This window comes from Sapajus apella, unplaced genomic scaffold, assembly GCF_009761245.1.
Source record: "Sapajus apella isolate SASKATOON/1434 unplaced genomic scaffold, GSC_monkey_1.0 scaffold19, whole genome shotgun sequence".
NCBI classification, from domain to species: Eukaryota; Metazoa; Chordata; class Mammalia; order Primates; family Cebidae; genus Sapajus; species Sapajus apella.
The window spans coordinates 19,199,936-19,220,008 of record NW_022436959.1 but is presented as its reverse complement, the minus strand read 5'-3'; the positions used below and the strand labels follow the sequence as shown (position 1 = coordinate 19,220,008).

General features: G+C 36.4%; 1 protein-coding gene across 11 annotated transcripts in view; it reads left to right on the top strand.

Annotated features, from left to right (window-relative positions):
• Window positions 1-20,073, top strand: part of HDAC9 (histone deacetylase 9) — an 898,499-nt gene that overhangs the window by 59,149 nt on the left and 819,277 nt on the right. For all 11 annotated transcript variants that reach the window (XM_032286709.1, XM_032286690.1, XM_032286700.1 and 8 more), the window contains exon 2: window positions 11,743-11,863. In XM_032286709.1, coding sequence (XP_032142600.1) covers window positions 11,839-11,863 — 25 coding nt within the window. In that variant the 5' untranslated portion in view covers window positions 11,743-11,838. The remainder of the gene's footprint in view (window positions 1-11,742; window positions 11,864-20,073) is intronic.

Below are 20,073 nucleotides of genomic sequence, written 5' to 3'. Positions count from 1 at the left end.
GGCTAATGGGCTCTGCCTTACCTTGAAAAGCATGATTATAAAAATAATAATAATCTAGTCAGTTTGTTGAGAATCATCTCTTATCTCTGGAGTGCATATTTTCTTTTGTAAGGCTTTTGTCACAAACTTTCCTCTGTTGTGGGCCAGGTCCCAAAAGGGAACCTTGCTGTAGCAAAGTCCCACAACTATTCTGTGTGGGTGCTCGTCCATATCACTATCTGTTCCAACACTGCTCCTCCTCCAACTCACTAAACAAGTTTTATTTTCCCACTATCACTCAATTCTCAGACTCTTGAAGATCAGAGATAAAATTAAGTGCATTTCTTATACCCAAAATAAGTGCCTTAAGATTTTTTTCACTATTTTTTTCTTAAAGAAGTATTGCAGAGGAACTTGAGTGACAGTTGACAAAAAGATGTGGTTGCCTGGCAACTGGCAATTTAAATAACTAGGAGCTGATATGATTTACCAGCCTGATAAACAGCAAGGACTTTAATACAATCTAAAGGGCTGCTACAGATGTTGCTGGATTGAGCTATTTATATGTGTTGATCTGCCTCAGTCTATTTTAATATATGCATATATAGATGCATAGTTTTTGCAGAATTGGAATATAAAAGAAAAGGCTGTATCTCTTCTCCTATATGACATTAATAGAAATTGCCTTCAATAAAAATGAATTGTTTTGGTCCCTTTGTTTTTGCACAGATTTTCAGTTTCAAAGGTGACTTTCTCACTCAGGGGAATAGATATCATGTGGATTGAGTGCTGAGTTTGTTTTGAGTTCTGACACTGTATTGATATACTCAGAATTGTTACCTTGTTTTTTCAGGTTTTATCATTTGAATCTTTGCTTCATTTTTTGAGACTAGGTTGCAGATATTTTTGATTCTTTACAGGAATAATGAGGTTTAATAGGATTGGCTCTGAGTAAGTTAGCTTAATCGACAAGCCGTTTTACTAATGGGATCATTAAGAGGCTTGATCCTCTCATGAATCAGTTAGCTTCCTGCAGCAGGTAAATGTCTTTGCAGCCTCCTTGATACTCACTAGACATCTTTCACATGGTTCTTCAAAGAAATGGTAGAAAAGCTGCAGACCATATTATACTATAATCATAGTATAATAACCCAGGCTTCCCTATCCTGACAGGAGGTTGGCACTATCATTTTGTGTGTAAATAACTGATGGTATATTTGTGAAGGTATCTGTATAGAATTCCACCATCTCATTGGGAATGGAGTGTGCTACACACAACAAACTATAATCAAGTTCCTAGCATAAAACTTGAGATAATTTTGAGAATAATTTTGACAGTGGAAATATTTTGTGATACGGGGAATACAAAAATAGATCATTTAATTCACAGAATAGTTGAAGGACACAGCAAGGTAATTTTTAAATTGTTTCTTGCAATTGTTTACAATTCACTGAGCATAGTAGCTATGACTTGGAGAACTTTGGGAAAGTAGGACATTTTTACCATTCATGCATGTTTGAATAAATTTCAGTCTCCTAAAGCTGTGCACCACCTCTTTTGTGTACCTTCCCTTTTACTTCTAATGACAATGAAAACTCACTTCTAATTCCTATAGCACTTGTGCTGTCCCATTTTTTTTTTTTTTTTTAAAGAAAATAGTAGCTATCAGGGCTGCAGTGTTTCAGAATTCCAGGGGCAGTTTGTAACACAGAGGCCCTTAATGTCATAATATCTCACATATATTGAGCACTATGCCATTTTAAATATATTGTCACTCATCCCTGGCGACCCTGCAAATAGTTATTAGAGCCAACAACTTACCAGTGAGGAAACTGAAGGTCAGAATGGTAAATAATTTGCCTGTGAAAATACAACAATTAGAATTTGCATTAAGGTCAGCCAGACTCTAAAATTAGCATACTTTTTGTTGTGTTATTCTCTATATATGTTTTGTTATTTCATCTCTTAATTGTTCATATACATATGTTGTTTCTCTTGTGCTTCTCGTACTTTAGTTCATCTAAGAATCACCATGGAAACTTGTTTAAAATGCTGTTTCTGGAACTTTGTCCTAAAGATCTGGTTCAGAAGTTCTCAGATAAGTCCTGAGTGTCTGCAGCTGTGTTTTCAGAGGGATTTTTGGACCATACTCTGAGAAATCACTGATGTGAAATCTGGGAGGCAGGAGCTATCTGGATCATTCTTCTAGCTCTGAACATTCATAGCAAGCACTAAGGATGTACATGTTACATTCAAGCATGACTAAAACTTGATCCTGTTTAAAAATAGAGCCCACAAGTTTCCATAGCGTGAGGTTGTTCTTAACTTGAATGTAAATACAAAGTTCGTCTAAGCTAGAAAAGTCAATACTAACTGATGGGGTGAAGTTCAAAGAACACAATATCTGATATGATTCATTTTTTAATTGGTGTATTCTGGAAATTTAGGTGTATCCTAAATTAGGTGTATTGGTGTGTGTTCACAAGGAAGTTTCTGTAGAAAAAGGAACAGCATTGACGAGAAAAGAACCAGAGAGGGATGGAATCGAAGTAAGTCTTAGGTATAAAGTAGAGTTCTTGGTAAGGCGAGGAGGAGATGGAGATAAAGGTGGGAGATGAGGTTGGTTCACCTCATTAGTGAAGGTAAGTTCTTTGGAAAGGGGCCAAATAAACAATGACCTAATCAATTGGAAGAGATTCTGGAGAAACCTAGGAGAAAAGAGGGTCACAGATGTGTTAGTGGTGGAAAGAATTGGACTAAAGGCACAGAAAGAACAATGAAAGAAGAAAGCAACGAAAGCAGAGATTTACTGAAAATGGAAGTACACTCCACAGGGTGGGAGTGGCCTGAGCGTAGCGGCTCAAGAACCTGGCTGCAGAATTTTCTGGGGTTTAAATACCCTCTAGAGGTTTCCCGTTGGTTACTTGATGTACACCCTATGTAAATGAAGTAGTGGCCCATGACCAGTCTGAGTGGTCGCACAGAGTGACCAATCAGAGGCTGAAGAGAAGTTACAAAGTTCCACTATGAAGTTCTACAAATGAAGACTTGGCCCTCTATCAACCTGATTGGTTTCACGAGGGGTCCAGTCAGAAGTATTTTCAGTTTCTCATCTGCTATGCAGAAAAAGGCGGGGATGGTTGATCTTTTGTTACTTGGACGTGGTAAGTTGGGGTTTTCCTTTTGATTTAGTTGATTTTGATTTAGTTCTAGGAAGTCAGTGCGAATCGGCTTTAGGGTCCCTGCCTCCAGAACCTGTTCTCCTGCCTCAGATGAAGGGATGAGGAGTAAACAGAATCAGTGTCAATGTGGGTCTTGGCTGGGGAAGGTGCCATGTACCTCACATTTTTGGGCAATGGCCCTGGTGACATAAGGCTCATACTGGTTTCCTTCTTCATTGGATGGGTATTTTCTGTTGTCATTTCTTCACATGAGGGCCATATCTGCTTATGCCTAGAGATGTGTCTTGGCTGGCTTAAAATTGTATGGACTGCTAGCAATAGAGAGGTGAGTAAAATGATCAGTGTATCCTTCCAAAAATAGAGTCTATTTCAGTAGACCCTAGGGCCTATTGAAATTCCCAAGCCAATCTGTTAAAACCATATAAAAGTTCTTTATAGAAAGATCTATACAATATCAGGGGAATAGAATTCATGTTTCTCTTCAAATTTCTACAAAATGATACTTGTTTCTAACTTAGAGTTTTTTCTTTTTCTATTTGAATGTTTTCCTTTCTATTAACACTCAAGTGATTTTTTTTATAGAACTAACATGAGTGAAATATTATATTAAACATGGTATATTCACAAGCAAAGGATAGCACAGTATATTTCCTTAGAGTACACATTTGCTTCTGAAAGAAAGAAAGAATGAAAAAATGCTTTAGTAATTAGATCCCTGTTGTAACCCTAGTGGAATGAGAAAGATTAATAGTTGTGCTATAGGACTCTGTTCCACAGTGAGAGGCACCGTGTGTCACTCTTTTCTCTTGGGATGAAATTTGGCCTGAAGTAAAACACAATTTCTATAATAATAATGATAATAACAATGTTTTTGAGCACCTTCTCCTTACCAATGATTACTTTACATTTATTTCCTTCAAGCCTTATGATGAACTCATAAGTAAAATAATTCAGCTGAGGCTCAGAGAGGTTAATTGACTTCCAGGCCACCCAGCTAGTGGGATATTTTACAAGAACACTTTGTTCAGTGTAGGAATTATCAGGTCTTCAAGAGTTGGGTTGCAGCACTAAAGCAATATGATTAAAGAAATCACAGAATTTAAAAAAAACTTACACATTATTGAAGCTTGAAAAGGAGAATCATATCACTCTAAATTACAATGATGGCTAAAGGTCTTTTGTATATGGCTAGCTGATCATAACCCGTGCCTCCACACAGGTGAGGTAGTAGACCAGGGGAAACGGGTTCTTTTCAGCATGCTTGGTTGGCAGTTTTCTGCAGGGAAGGTTATAGCGTGTGAGTTACAAAGCCCTCCTGCTGCACAGGTATCAGAGGTTGTCTGTTACAAGTTCTTTCACTTAGACTATTACTTCCTTTTCACAATTCTATTTTGGACTTCTGTCCAGTGTGTATTTACAGGTAGACAAAGCTTTTTTTTTTTTTTACTTTTTTCTTTTTTAACAACCCCTTTGCCGTGACTGAAAAGAGCCTGTATATCCTGCAGTTTCGGGCATTGTGAGTCTCCTTTTAAACTCAAATTGGTGATAATAGTGACTGTGACTCCCTATTGTCCAATGAGGGGAGTTGCAGATACAGCCTTCGATGATGATCCAATAAAAATCAGTGGAGTAAGACTTTTTGATGAAATGATCTTTATGATGTAGAGGCATTTGGGATATGGGTTGCGTATCTGATATCCTGGGGCTAAGCCTAGTGTTTTAAAAGTCAAGGCTTACTATGAAAAGGTCTATTTTTATTAGTGCAGGTACTGCAGTTGACAAGATTTCTTCTTATGAAATGCAATATCCAGCAGACCATTCCTGATTATGTTATGTATTTTTAGATGTTACCATTGAGTTATATTTATAGTATAAACTACTGAATCTTATCTTAAATATGGAAAATATATGCATAACTAACCTCCCAAGCTGCATTCCCTGCTCTATATTACACCCAACAATGTAACCTGTTTTAAATGGTTCTCCTAAAAGTCTTAGAATGGAGCTTATTATTTGCTTTTAAAATGTAAGCACAGAGACTGCATGTGAGATGTGTGGCCTTCTAGGTGACACGTTCTGCTCCTAAGTATACTCTGAGGGTGAAGTCAGCAAACCTCTGGCAGTGCAGGAGGGGAGTGAAACCAGCAGTCTTGCGTAGATAACTCCCCAGAGTCCAGAATGAGCCAAAAGTAGTTGACATGCCAGTTTTTGCCAGCATATTTGGTGAATCGGAGCAGCAGGTTGCTGTTATAGTATTAGGGAAGGTTAAATCACCAACTGCATTGCTGGGGTGGCTCTTGCTTGTGCCCATCAGCTTTACCAGTCCCCAGAACCCCCAGAGTCCTAGACTCTCATCATCCTATTCCTCAGGGCAACGTAAGTATTGTGAGGAGCACTATGAACACAGTCCTGCTTCTGCTACTTAAAATTGAAGGGAAACAAGTATCCTTATATCTGTGTAGCCTGTGTTCCCCAGTCTTCATGAATAATGGTTTGATTGTTTTGAGGTAATCTTGAGTTTGCAGAGCTTGTCTAATAAAAAGATGGATGTCCTTGGGGAAAAAAAGTAGAGGCTAATAAGGCGAGAGAGAAACAAAATCCTTTCAATGAGCTAAGAAATTACTTCAATTGAGAAGCCTAGAAAGTAACCCTGTCTTGGTCAACATAATGCTTGGGCAAAGCTTTTTTTTTTTTTTTTTGTGGGGAGGTCTGGTGTCTTTCCAACCCATGAAGGCACCCATGCCACCTGGGTTTGCTCTTTCTGGATGGTGGCCCAAACTCAAGAATATTTTTCTTTATTTCTCTGATCCAAATGCAAGGACTGTGTTCTAGTCCTTCAGAAATCTGTACTAACAAAATGGATAAGTGATTCTGCCTCAAAGTTGCATAACTACAGAATCATTGGTTTAGTTCTTACTGTCTGCTCACTTATTCATCAGGAATTTATTGTGTACCTGTGATGTACCAGGTACTTGGCTAGGTGTGGGGTTTACAGAGATGAATATAGTGCAATCCCTGAACTGAAGGACATAGTCTCATCATGGATGAAAGTACTCCACTAATATAAGAGATGTTATTATTGTCTAACATATGTGATGTTATTATGGGTATGGTACAAGACACAATGGAAACATAGATGAGAAAGCTGATCTTTTACTTGGAGTGGTTGGCTAAGAATTCTCATTTCAATACAGCCTTAAAGAATTGGAGGTAAGGCTGGGTGTGGTGGCTAACACCTGTAATCCCAGCACTTTGTGAGGCTGAGTCAGGCTGATCACTTAAACCCAGGAGTTCAAGATCAGCCTGGGCAACATGGGGATAAGTGATTTCTACAAAAAAATTTAAAATGTTAGGTGGGCATGGTGGCGCATACCTGTTGTCCCAGCCACTTGGGAGACTAAGGTGGGAGGATCACTTGAGTCCAGGAGGTTAAGGCTGCAGTGAACTGTGATCACGTCACTACACTCCAGCCTGGGTGACAAAGTGAGACCCTGTCTGAAAAACAAACCAACCAAACTCGAAGAATTCAAGGTGGGAGGTACAGAAAGGGTAATACTATTCTTCATAGACAGAGACACAAAAGCATGGACATGCAAATGATACTGTGCAGGAATGGTCAGGACTCATAGTCAACTGATGTGTTTTAGTAAAGTGCTACCAGTGTTCATACAGGTGTTCATTCTGAGTAGCCTGTGCCTTGGTAGTAGCTAATAATGTTGAACTTCACTCTGGGAGTAATGACAGATTGCCTGAAACCATAGGGGTTATACGTGAGGAAAAGAATGAAGGAGAAAGAGTGGAATGAAAGGAGACAAGTTATGAAGGCACTTGAATACCAGCTAAGGATCTGTGTGTCACCAAATTATAGTTACTGACTCATTCATTTATTTATACGTTCCCTGGAGGCAGGGATACCAGATAGAAGACTAGATTAAGAAACCAATCAGGAACAAACAATTAATTGAGCCAAGGCAGTATTAATTGAAATGGAAAGGAGGACTCAGATAAGAGAGATATTTATAAGAGTCAGTGTTCTGACTCTGGTGACTGTCTATGGTAAAAGCAAGAAACAGAGAAATGGAATTGAATCTAAGATTTCCATATTGGGTAACTGTGTCTTATATGTGCTCAATAAGGATTATTGAACACAATGTTAAGAGCAGTTTTCTAATGCGTTTCTCCAAAGTTGAAATTATAGCAGAATTCCAGGTTCTAAGGCATGAGAGACAGATACTGGGGGTCTGATGAATCTCTTGGTGTTCAACGTGCTGGCACAGTAAGCTTTTCCCACCAAGAAATGATCTGTATAGTGATTGTGATAAACTGAGTCAGCTTAGGAAGCATACTCTGTAGAGGAACCAAGGCCAATGGCTGAATTTGAGAAGAGAAGTACCTGTAAATGAGTGTGAATGGCTGTGTAGACTGAACTGTACTTTGTGGCTTGTCCTATCCATGAGAAAGATGTATCAGATTTAAATAGACAAGATTTTTGTTACCTATATAGATTACAAAAGTGTTCTGCTTTTTTAGTAGCACACTATCCAAAATAATACTAATTACTCAAAAGGAGGGGAAAATACAACTGTAATAAACTCAGAGTATAGTTAAAAACCAAAATGATTATTGTGATATTCAAAGAACATGAAGTCTAAGTCAAATTTGAAAGCTTTTGTTGTGAGATGACTTGCAGACATTTATGGCAACTTTTGGATTCATTGTATCATGTTTTATGACTGAGTTTGATCTATTCGGTGGTTTGATAGGTACATTAATCAAGAAGACCAGCATCTCAATGAGCCATTACTGAAACTGTGGTGACTAGATAGGCAAGGTCTTGATATTCAAACAGCTCTGCTGAAGTGGCCTATAATTCCTTGTAATACCACATAGAAAGCACTGGGCTGAGAGTTACAGGATCAGCCCTCCATTTGTCAGCCACATATCTGTAAACAAATTTTTATACCTGTGACACCTTGTCTGATTCGGTATACCCCAAAGGGCTGTTGTGAAGATCAGAGGAGATACTCCTTGTACAATTTCTTTGTGACATGTAAAGCTCTGGTGATTTGTGATGTTATTACAATTGAGCAGGCCACATAAGTGGAATGGTTAAAGGACCTATGGAACACCACCATGTATGATGTTAAGGCCAGTAATAGGCTGGGATGGTAAAATGTGGTAGTGCCCTCTCTTTTTTTCCTGGCTGCATGGGTAAGCTGAGACTGCAAGAAGTCACTGCCTTGAGTTGTCTGGTGCTATATCTGAGGATATTACAGCAGTAATATACTTTCAGGGAGCTGATGAAATTATAGTCATAGATGATTTTTTTTTGAAGCAAAGGACTCTTAGTCTTTTATTGTGGATTTATGTAGCTCAAGGAATGTAGTTAAGAACCAAAATAACCATTCCTGGATCTTAAGAGACAAAGGATTAATAGTAGCAGTTGTTTTTGCTCACTTGTATTTATCTCCTTAAATGTGTACCTATATGTATGTTTTTTACAGCATGGGCAAGCTCATGTTAAAATTTATTGAAACTATTAATTGAAAGCAGATGTATTTCTGTTAAATCCTTTGATAATCCATACTTATAAACAATTTGCATTGTATTTCTTTTTTTTTTTTTTTTTTTTTTGTTATCTGCCCACTTGAAGGCCAGTTTCCTATTATTTCTACTTCAGGCTTATCATAAGAATGACTAATATATGAGAGGAACTTCTAAACAGTCTATTTCTCTGTAGCCCATTTGGATAAAGAAATATGGGAAGATTTGAGAATAAATTGCCCATTCTCATTGACAGATGTTGACCGCTGACCCTTCTTTCTTTTCCAAGCAACTTACAACGGTCTTAATTTGTGTAAAAAATTATATATCAATTTTGTCCATAAAAGGTGTGTATCAGGCTGCTGATTTGATTTTGTGGCCCTGAGGAGAGGGAAGCATATATAGCCTGTGATGCATCCATACATGTGATATGTACATTTGTACAGCAGATCTGTATCCCTGAAACATATTATGCAATTTCTTTAAATGACCATATTCTACTTGTGCAGCTGTAGCAGTAATGATAACCCTGGTGTAATGTGGATTATTGGAAATAGAAATGCAGTAAATGGAAACTAGTATATATCAATATAGAAATGCCTATTAATTTTCATTAAAACAGTATTCACATAACAACACTTTCATAAATGTTAGAGGAATGTGTCGTGAAGAGGCAGTTACTAAAAAGAGTGAACGGCAAGGAAAATTATTTAACTCTCAAAAAGATGTGATATTTGTAAGTCAAATTTGTATTTTCATCCTAGATTTACTTTGCAACTCAGATTTGGAGCTATGAAGTCAAAACCCAACTATTACATTCCCAGCCACAAATCAGCATGCCATGGAGAATTGTTTTGTGTGTTTTTGTGGAAATAAGTGGCAGAAGTTAACTAGTGTTGAACTGTTGGAAATTATTTGTTAAATTTGAGTTGTATTTGCAAATATACAATTATCAATTGTACAAAGTGACATTAAAGATTAAAAACATTTTTTAAAATTATACTAACTATGCCCTTGATGGAAGGTACTTTCCAAGCTCCTTTACTTACATTCTCTGTTTCCTATCGTTTCCTATTTGTATTCTTAATCTAAAATCATCTTGTGCCACTGAGAATCAAGAATGTATCAAGAGCATTTATAAAATGTTTCAGACTACAATGTAAAAAAATAAGAAGGACAAAAATCTCTAATCTCATGTTTGTTAATTTAAGATAGTCTATAAATTCAAATCCAAGTTAATGTAACTTTAATTTACTTTTAATTATGAAGCAGATAGCATCCAAGTTTTATCACCTATTAGGTCGAGGGTTAGAGGAGAGTTTTACCAGTTATCTACCAGCATGGTTTTTATGAAAATATATCAAATATGGTGACATGTCTAAAAGCACTTTGTAACTATAAAAAACAATGCAAGTGATGTTTATGATTATTATTATTATTGTTGAGATGGAGTTTCACTTTTGTTGCCCAGGCTGTATTGCACTGGCACTATCTTGGCTCAGTGCAACCTCCACCTCCCAGGTTCAAGTGATTCTCCTGCCCCAGCCTCCCGAGTAGCTGGGATTTCAGGTACCCACCACCACACTCAGCTAATTTTTTGTATTTTTAGTAGTGACAGGGTTTCACCATCTTGGCCAGGCTGGTCTCGAACTCCTGACCTCAAGTGATCTCCCACCTTGGCCTCCCAAAGGGTTATGTTGTTATTATGGTAAATATCACACTGAACAATTTTTATCTAAAACCAATGTCAGAATGTCCACTTCTTGACATAAAAATGTTTTGCTCTTTGTTTTTATCTTTCTGTAGAGATGTTGCTTTCTCATTGACATAGAAATCAAGACTCTTCAGATATTGTTAATAGAACAACAGCACATCAATATAATTTTTGAAGGATATTTATAAAAATATACATTTGTATTGTTATTAAATCTTAATACTTATTGAGCACCAAGGATATGATGTGAAGTAGCCTGCTAGATCTAATGATGCTGCTTAGCTATTTGAATAACTGAATAGCACATTTCTGTTTAGAAACCATATGAAGTATTACAGGTATTCTTGGTGATATTATAAAGTTCTTCAAAGAAAATATGTATTATATTCGGCTTTATACATTTCCGCAAAAATAGCAATAACACTTTGAAAATAGTGATGGGAAAACGAGTCACAATAAATATGTTGGATTCTGAAGATAAAGGAATGTATAATTCTCAGAGTTATAGCATCTGTCTATAAAAATAGTGCAATTGGGATATACTATTTTAGTAAGAAACTCATTAAGTATAATTTTAAAAGCTGCTGCTTTTTTCTGAAGATTGACATTCCAGTAAACTGTTAGGAAAATGTCCTTCCAGTTGCTTTTCCTCTAAGTGTCTGGAAGTGGAAGTACATTCAAATTAAAAGCAGGAAGTCCCTTAAATCCCTTTTAAGAAGTCCATCATGTTAGTGTGACTCCTAGAAAGTCTGTCATTACTATTACTTTGGGCTGGAACAAGATTACAAAAGACTTCAAGAAGAAATGGAAATTATAATGGGAATTTTCTGTCACTCTTATAGTTTATGGCCTAATTGTTCCTTTTTTTAGTCCATTACACATTTCTTTTTGCCAAGAGGTCTTATCTGTAAAAGGAAGTCTTTGATAATAATAGTTTAAAATGCTATGTAATGACATACTTATATCCAAAAATCCAAAGAAGCTTTTTAATTTCTATAATAATGATAATAGAAAACAAATTATAGTGAACAGTAAATAGTAAGCTAATTATAATTATGTGAATTGCTTTCTCCCTCACAGATTCCTTCTACACCTATTATTTTATTTCTATGTTCACAATATTCCTGTGCTATCAGCAAGACTGCTGAATTTGCTTTTTTTTAGATGAAGACTTAGAGACCTGGGAGGTTGATGTGACTGCGTCAAAGACACATGATCGCACTGTGTCTGAATTGAGACTCAAGGGCAGTTCTTTGTGTTTCTTTTTCAGTATGACTTGACATGGCTTGTATGTTAAACATTGCATTTTTCTTATGTTCTAGGTTTCTCCTCTGCCAACCCCTCTTGGACCATTGTCAGTAGCTGAACGACAAAGGCTTTGCATCTGCATCCTAGTCTTACCAGTCCCTCCGATTCTCATGATGAGCTCACCGGCACAGCCTGGTCAGTCTGGTTGTTTCTTAAATTGTTAATAGACTTTATGTGAAAGATGCTGCTTTGTGTTGTTTCCAACTGAGTAATTAATTTCATGAAGGAACTTTGTTTTTTGAACAAAGATTCCTTGGCACAACAAATTTTGAATTTTAGTTTCTATGGCTAATTCTCTATTGCTAAACCCAGTTCGCTTCCTGGACAACTGATTTGATTTGCATTGTAGTCTGAGCATGGAACTTTAATTCTTCTGCTTCTAAGGTAACATTCAGATTGAACGTTATGAAGTTATGAATATGAACTGCTATATAAGAATCAGTTTTGCACCCATAATCTTTCTGACCTAGCATATGTCTGTATGCTTTGAAATTATACTGTGGGGCTTTGGAAGTCAGTTTGTGGATTGACTCCACCTCCATCTCTTTGACACACAGGAAGGACATTTTTCCTCCCCACCCTTCTTTGCTGCCACTCCTGTTTCCTATGTACATATTTAATTATAATCTCAGCACCTGCTCCCTCCTTTTCCAGAGTGATAAGTGCTGATCATGTAGTGCTGTGATCAGCACAGCCAACACCCATTCCTCCAGGAACAGGCTGTAATTTTTGGAACAAACATACTCCAAGTTTTGGGGAATGATGAAGTAGGGTCAAATACCACATGCTAGTAACAGACAAGTTTTAAAAGCATTTTCTGCTTGGATACTTATAGGAACATTTATTTCTTTATAAATTCTTTAGCATATTGATATCCTTGGGTTGTTCAACTCTCTAAGTCGAAGCTTATATACTGTCATAGTCAGGGATTATAAGGGAGAAAACTTTTGACAAGATTTTCACTCCCTGGATTGCAACACCCATGTTAGCTGTTCGGGAATTCTACTGTCTTATCACCTTTCACCACATCCCCAACAGGCCGCCAACTTGTATATTGAATTTGGAACTTGATTCTAAATGGTGCAGTCAAGAAATCCCTGAGTCTTTCGTCTTTGATAATTGGCATGTCACATGGTTAAGCAGGTGACAGTTACTTATGCCTGTTATTTCTGAGTCTTTATTGCCTAGTTGTTCTCAAACTTTAGCATATGTTGACATCACTTGGAGAGTTTGTTAAAGCAAGTCCTATTCTCGTAGTTTTTGATTTTGTAAGTCTGGGGTGGGGCCCAGGAATTGTGATTTTTACAAGTTCCCCTAACAGTGCTGTTGCTGCTTGGGTACCACACTTTGGGAACCACTGGTTTACCTTCTTCTGACTGTTTCTCACCCTGTCCCCCTCCATCCCCTACACACTACCTTGTTGAAGTGTGGTCTGTGAGCTTCATCACTTATTACAATTGTAGTCTAGCACTATTATTCTTTATATTGGGGTGAACCTAAAATAACATTTACATTATATAGATGTATATTGCATTTTAAATATTATTTTATATATTTATTTGTATATAAATTCAGTGTTTCAAAATTGGATTGTTTAAAAGAGGCATTAATTTAGAACCACTATCATCAAGTATTTTTTTCTCGTGGTTATATTTGGCAGTGGGTGTTGGCATACTCTGCTCCCCAAAAATATTGATTTTATAAAATGAAAATCTCATTTGAAGCTGCTATTTTGATGAGGAAATTCTTGCCAGTCATGATAATTGTTCAGTTATAAGGAGAGAAAATGTGATGGATAAATAACACAACCATTGAGTTGAAGCTCATTTGTCTTTAGGGTCACCAAAATTTCCTTGTGCACTTTTTTCTTATAAATCATTCTGCTGCATTGATATTATACAGAGGTCTCAATCAGCTCCATTTGGGAAGTTTTTATGAATGAAATCTGAAGTTGAGGAAAGTCATAGTAAATGTTCCAGGTGGGTAGGAGTCTCTTTTATTTATTGCAAATTAAAAACTATGATCACAGACCTGAAATGCACTTAGCATGGATAAAGGAAAATGTTCCTGCCACAAACATAAAAAATATTCTTCTCCTGTTATTAGCCTGAATCCTATGGTGCCATATATTCCACTGATGAGAAATAACCTGATTGTTTGATTTAGAAAAAAAAAATGTTTTACTTAACATCTTTCCCCCCCACTATCTAAAAAGAGAATTAAATTGGTCTTATGCAATCACCATCCATTTATTTTGCTTTTGTTCCACAAATGGCTCTAAGGAGTTATTGTGTACCAGAAAGAAAAATAGACTCACTTCTGTAGTTTCAGAAATTCTTTAATGGTCCATGTTTCAGACTGAGTGTGTTTGTCTTCGAAATTGGTTCTGGTATAGTGTGAATTCTTATTTTTCCCATACATTAACATTATTCTTAGAAAAGTTCTCCATCCATATTCAAATACAGTTGATAGGAAGTACAAAATGCCACCATCTTAATCATGTATTCAGTGAAACAATAAGTGCTGATTTTTGTATATAAAATTTACTAGTTTTTATTTTAATCTTGCTGCCCAGTTATGTTCAAAGTTAGAGCACTGGATATTGCTTTTGGGCACTGAGGATCCTGAATGGAGGAAAGACTATCTGGATAAGATTGGCAGCTAGCTGCTGCAGTTGAGCTCTTCATTCAAAACTTAGTAAGCATCTAACTTGTGCCAGCCAGTGTGTTACCCAATAGGGCCACAACGAGCCCTAAAACATAGTTTCTACCTTTATGGACAGCACCCTTTCATGGGAGAGAAAGAAATATTAATAACTTTGGTCCATTTAGTGTCTTATGTATTTTAATAAATTTAGGACCAAAATTTATTTCCTCTGTACAGCGGTATAGGTAATATTCTAGTGTTGTAATTTTTGTCAGAATTGCCAAATCTCAGATGGAAGGACGTTAGGACTCATCTAGCGTTTACTAAACAAGTCAGATAATAAATCTCCCAAGACTTGTTAAAAATACAGATTTCCAGACTCTTTCCTTGAATAGTCTCATGCCGTAGCCTGGGGGAAGAATACCAGATAGCAGAATGCAACCATGCTCTTCACTATGACTTGGCAAAGTGTAGAAATGTTCTTAGTCCATCCAACAGCACTAGTGTTTCATATTTAGAGACTATAAACACACAAAAATACATCATTAAGTCCTGTGTCAAGTAAGTGTCTCTGTTGTAAGCAAAACTGTGATAACTTTGTTATTTTGTTATCTGATAATAGATAAATGAAAAGCTAACACTGGCTAGGCGTAGTGGCTCATGCCTGTAAGCCCAACAATATGAGAGGCTTAGGCGGAAAGATTGCTTGAGCCCAGGAGTTCAAGACTTGCCTGGGCAACATGGTGAGACCCTATCTCTACAAATTTTTTCTTAAAAAATAGCTTGGCATGGTGGTGTATGCCTGTGTCCCAGCTACTTAGGAGGCTGAGGTGGGAGTATCGTTTGCGCCCAGGAGGTCAAGGCTGCAGTGAGTGAGCCATGATGATGCCACTGCACGGCACTCCACCCTTGGCAACAGAGCAAGATCTTGTCTCAAAAAAAAAAAGGAAAGAAAACTGCTGTGGAAACATAGAGATGGCAGTAATTTGAGGGAAACATTTTAGTGGCTTACATGTATTCACTTCCATCTAGGCCATCACATTTTTATGGGGAGGTGGATAGACCAGAGAGATTTTTATGAAGTGCCTTTTTTTTTTTTTTTTTTTTTTTTCATAAAAGAAGTTTAAACGTATTTTAACCCAGAGCAGATTTTTAGTATGATCTCAAGATTATAGAAAACATAATTTCAGCCTGAATGTTTTTAAAAGTAAATAAATTGGGCTACATCAAACCTAAAATGATTCTAGTATGATTTTTAAATTTGATGAATCTAATTTTTGTAATTAATTTTGATGAAAATGCATCCAAAGCAATTTTCCAAGCATAGAACGCAATGTGTCTGTTGTCCTCAGAATTGTGCAATGCTCTGGCATTGTGGGCTTCTAGGGCAGTTTGGAAGGTAGAGTGGCCATAGCTGTGTTGCAAAGTCCTATAACATTAGTTTTCAAAGCCCCTTGTATGAAGCTGACTCATTTCTCTTTTCACCATGTGGGAACACTCTAACAACTACTCTACTCATATAGAGTGAGAGGACCAGGCTATTTATAGAAGTGAAAGATTTATAGCAAGATCTCATATTCTGTTCATTTTCTCATATTCTATTCATCTTCTTATTGGGAAGTCTTGAGCAAAAATTAGTCAAGAGATTTATCTTTATGCCTCTGTTTTGCTAAACAGCTGAATTCCACTATAGAAAGGTAGAGTGGATGTAATTAATGATCAAAAAGTTCTTTGAAATATAAATTGTTATGGAAATGCTAAGTAGTAGAAACAATTTGGGGGCAAACATTAATAAATGCTTCTCTGCAAGCATTTTTAAAGAGGACTAATAAAAGCTTTCATGGTTCAATTAATACAGCACAACATCGGGTTTTTTAGAAGCATATGAGACCCAGAAGGCCTGCCCCTGTTTTTAAAATTTACGAACTCTTTAATGATTCACCACTTTTACTACAGTGCGTTACCCACTGTGGTGCCATTTAGTCATTAAGTAGGAAACTAAAACCAGGACAAAGCTACAAACAAATATAATGTCCAAGTGGGTATTTTTTCTTCAGTTTGTTCACAGTGTGTTACCATAAAAAATGAAAATGTTAAATGAAACAGTCTTAGGGCAAATCAAATAGGTTATGGCTTCCCTAGATGAGTGTGAGCTTTTTAATGAAATACAGGTCAAATCCCATGTTAAGAAGCTCTATATAACTAAAATATTTTCAGGCTACTGGCCAATTGTCTATTTCAAGTAATAGCCAAGAAAAATATTCCAGGATAATAAACAAATTAGTTTTTTGATGATTGTTGTAGCAGAAGTTGATCACAGGGTATGGTATTAATAGGAAACATTGTATCTTAAAGTTACTAACTATTGTTTTGGATTTTTTTTTTAACTACTTCACAGTTAAGTGATTCATTTTTTTGCTATTTGTAAGTAAAAACTTCTCAATCTGATACTCAAGTTTGAAACATAAACCAAAGAAAGCATTTTATTCATTCTCTAGTTTTTGACGGACCGTGCTTTAAGAAGTGAGGCATAAATCTTTTTTGAAAATGTTCAGTATAAATTTATTTTGCACATTTATTTGTTTTTCCATTTGCTTTTCACAATTAATTTTGGTGGATAATTCAACTTATATAATTTTCACTGTTTTCATTATCGTAATACTACAAACAAACTCCATAATGCAGGCCAAACGGAAAAGGTTATTTCTCATTCATATAAAGACTAAAAGGTTCTGTCTGAGTAGCGAGCTGACCTTTTTCTAATGGCTACCCTGTGATCCACACAGCTTCTAACTGGTTTGTACTTCTTCAGTTCATGGATTCTAAGGTCAGTATGCATCTCCACATCAAGCTGATGGGAGGGAAATGGAAGAAGTGCATTGAGTGTGGGAAGTTTCCAAAGGTACATCACTTTTCTTCACATTTCATTGAGTGGAATTTAGCCACATGGCCATACGTAACTACAAAGGAGGCTGGGAACTGTAGTCTAGCAGTGCTCTAGGAAGAGGAGGAGACAAGTTTGGTGAACAGCTGCCTCTTTCTGCCACATTTGTCTTAAAATTTTATACCTAGTACTGTAAATGTGATATGGCTCACAAGAGGTAGAGTGTTTTATAATGTACTCTTGATTTAACCAGTCATTGAAAAGCTGACTAAGTTTCCTTTAAAGATGTTGAAACACATTCAAATCAGGGCCAATCAGCTTACCAACATTTTCTAAGAGTTGCCTAAGCCTTTCTGTGTGGATCATGCAGAATAGATAATGCCCAGTATAGCTATTAGAAAATTCAAGTTCCTGTTAGTGGGAACTCTGCAGAAAATGGGAGTAAAATATATGCTGAATATTATATGTCCTTAATTAGCACTTATATATAAATATATATAAAATAATGTCAGTTTATCTGAAATTATAATTGCATGTATGCTAAGGAAAAAATACTTTAAACTTGATATTCACAATTCTTATATTTGTTCTTTATTGCATTTTGGGGTCATGTTTTTCAACACCTCTGTAGTTTTAAGTATTATGATGAAAATATAGGCCAAATATACAGTGGTTGATAAATACTCATTTTACAATGATCTTTTCATGAACACAATTATAAAACAATGCTAGACTATATATTTTATTAAGCTCCATAAGCAAAATTTTGCTGCCTCTGCAAATACACATGTACAACCCTTTGTTTGTAGCATTATATAGAATCTTTATAGGTGATTTTTTTTTTTCTGTACAGATTCAAGTTTATTCTCAAGAGTACCAAAACTCTAGGGGGGGTGTGTGTGTGTATGTGTGTGGTGCATGTGTGTTTATGTTGCAGTACTGTAATAACTCTAAGAGAATACAAAGGTATGTGGAGCAATGTAACGTGTACTTTTACCCTAAATATCCCCCAAAGGCTTTGCTTTCTGTGGTTTTCTGCATATTTCTTATTTTTTATTTGTCATATGTTGAGAATATCAATGTATAACAGTTTTCTCCATTTATAATTTATTGCCTCTAATTTGTTGTAGGGTTAGAAAGCTAAGAACTGTGTTAAATAAAATTGTTAAAAGACCACAAGTTCTGAGGAGGTGCAAAATCTTTTTTTTTTTTTTTTTTTTTTTTGAAATGGTGTTTTGTTCTTGTTGCCCAGGCTAGAGTGCAATGGCATGATATTGGCTTACTGCAGCCTCTACCTCGTGGGTTCAAGCAATTTTCCTGCCTCAGCCTCCCAAGTAGCTAGGATTACAGGCTTGTGCCACCACACCTGGCTAATTTTTATATTTAGTAAAGATGGGGTTTCACCATGTTGCTCAGGCTGGTCCTGAACTCCTGACATCAGGTGATCCACCTGCCTTGGCCTCCCAAAGTGCCAAGATTACATGCGTGTACCACCCTGCCTGGCCTGCAGAGTCTTTTTTATGAGCAAAATATATGTACTTGTTTTTCTTATACACTGTAATTGCATTTTAACTGTCTCCTTATCCACAGCACCCCTCTTATTTTCTTGTTTCTTCTGTCTTTATTCTATAGATTTACAGAATTTTGAGTTTTCAGTGGGTGAGGCATTGTTGGGGTTTTAATTTTACCATACTTTTCCTTGCAGTTATGATCCGTAAGTTTTATAATGAATGCCTGTGTGTTGATTTGTGTTACTTTGAAGTAACTTTTATATCCAAATGAAACACTCGTGACTATATTATTGGTGAGCTTTTAAAAAATCTTTTATTGATTTATGGGAAATTGATAAGCTTTGAGGTAGTCTTTAAAGTTATTTTTAAACCTTTTTTATGATAGCTTCCTGGCACATGATTATATAAGGCTCTTGCTGCTTATGATGGATGGTTACTCCTCACATATCATTGCATAATTAACCTTTCCTCCCAGGCTCTTTAAGTCCAAGGAAATATTCTCTTCATACTAGTACTGTAGTTCCACTGGAAACTGCTCTGGGTGAGGTGGGGATTTTTCCTTTGGAGTTGGAATTTGCCCTAGTATCTGCCTTCTTTGGAATTCTGTGAGTTCTGTGAGAGGCAGATAATAATAGTGGTATATGACTGAGCACTCACCTTTTATCTTTAATTCTCAGAAGAAATTGCTCATCAGAAAGAAATGTCGAAATGCCAAATTATTAATAAGAAAAACTAGTCATGAGTTTTGGACTCTCTAGGAATGTAAACATGTTTAATAAAAGCAGTTGACACCTTCTGGGTCTGCTGTTACTGGAAAGGCTGCTTGATTTCCTTCCCTGTGTTTTACTGGTCTTGAAATTTCCAGGGCTTTCTGAAGATCCAGGACTGCTGTACAAATGGGAAAAGCCAGAATGTTTTCTTGAACCTCTCTTTTTGAAATCTGTATCTGATAAGAAAAAAAAAAAAAAAAAACATTGCAAGTCGTTGTTGTTACTCGTTTGGTTTGTCACTGGAATTCCAAATGTTTGCCGGTGGTTCATGGACATGTAACTTTTGGGATATGTTACTATCATTTAGGGTATACGGTCTGTAAAATGAGTTATTAACCTAGTGACTGTGAACCAGATCTTCCAAAAGCCCTGTCTCCTGTCACTGCATGTTGTATTAAAAAATTATTATGATTAGAGATATTTTTTAAGCTCTTAATAAAAGTATACATCTGTGAAAATTCTGTTTGGGTAATTTTTTTTAAAAGTTTATTTTCGGTTCAGAGGTACGCGTGCAGGTTTGTTATATAGGTAAAC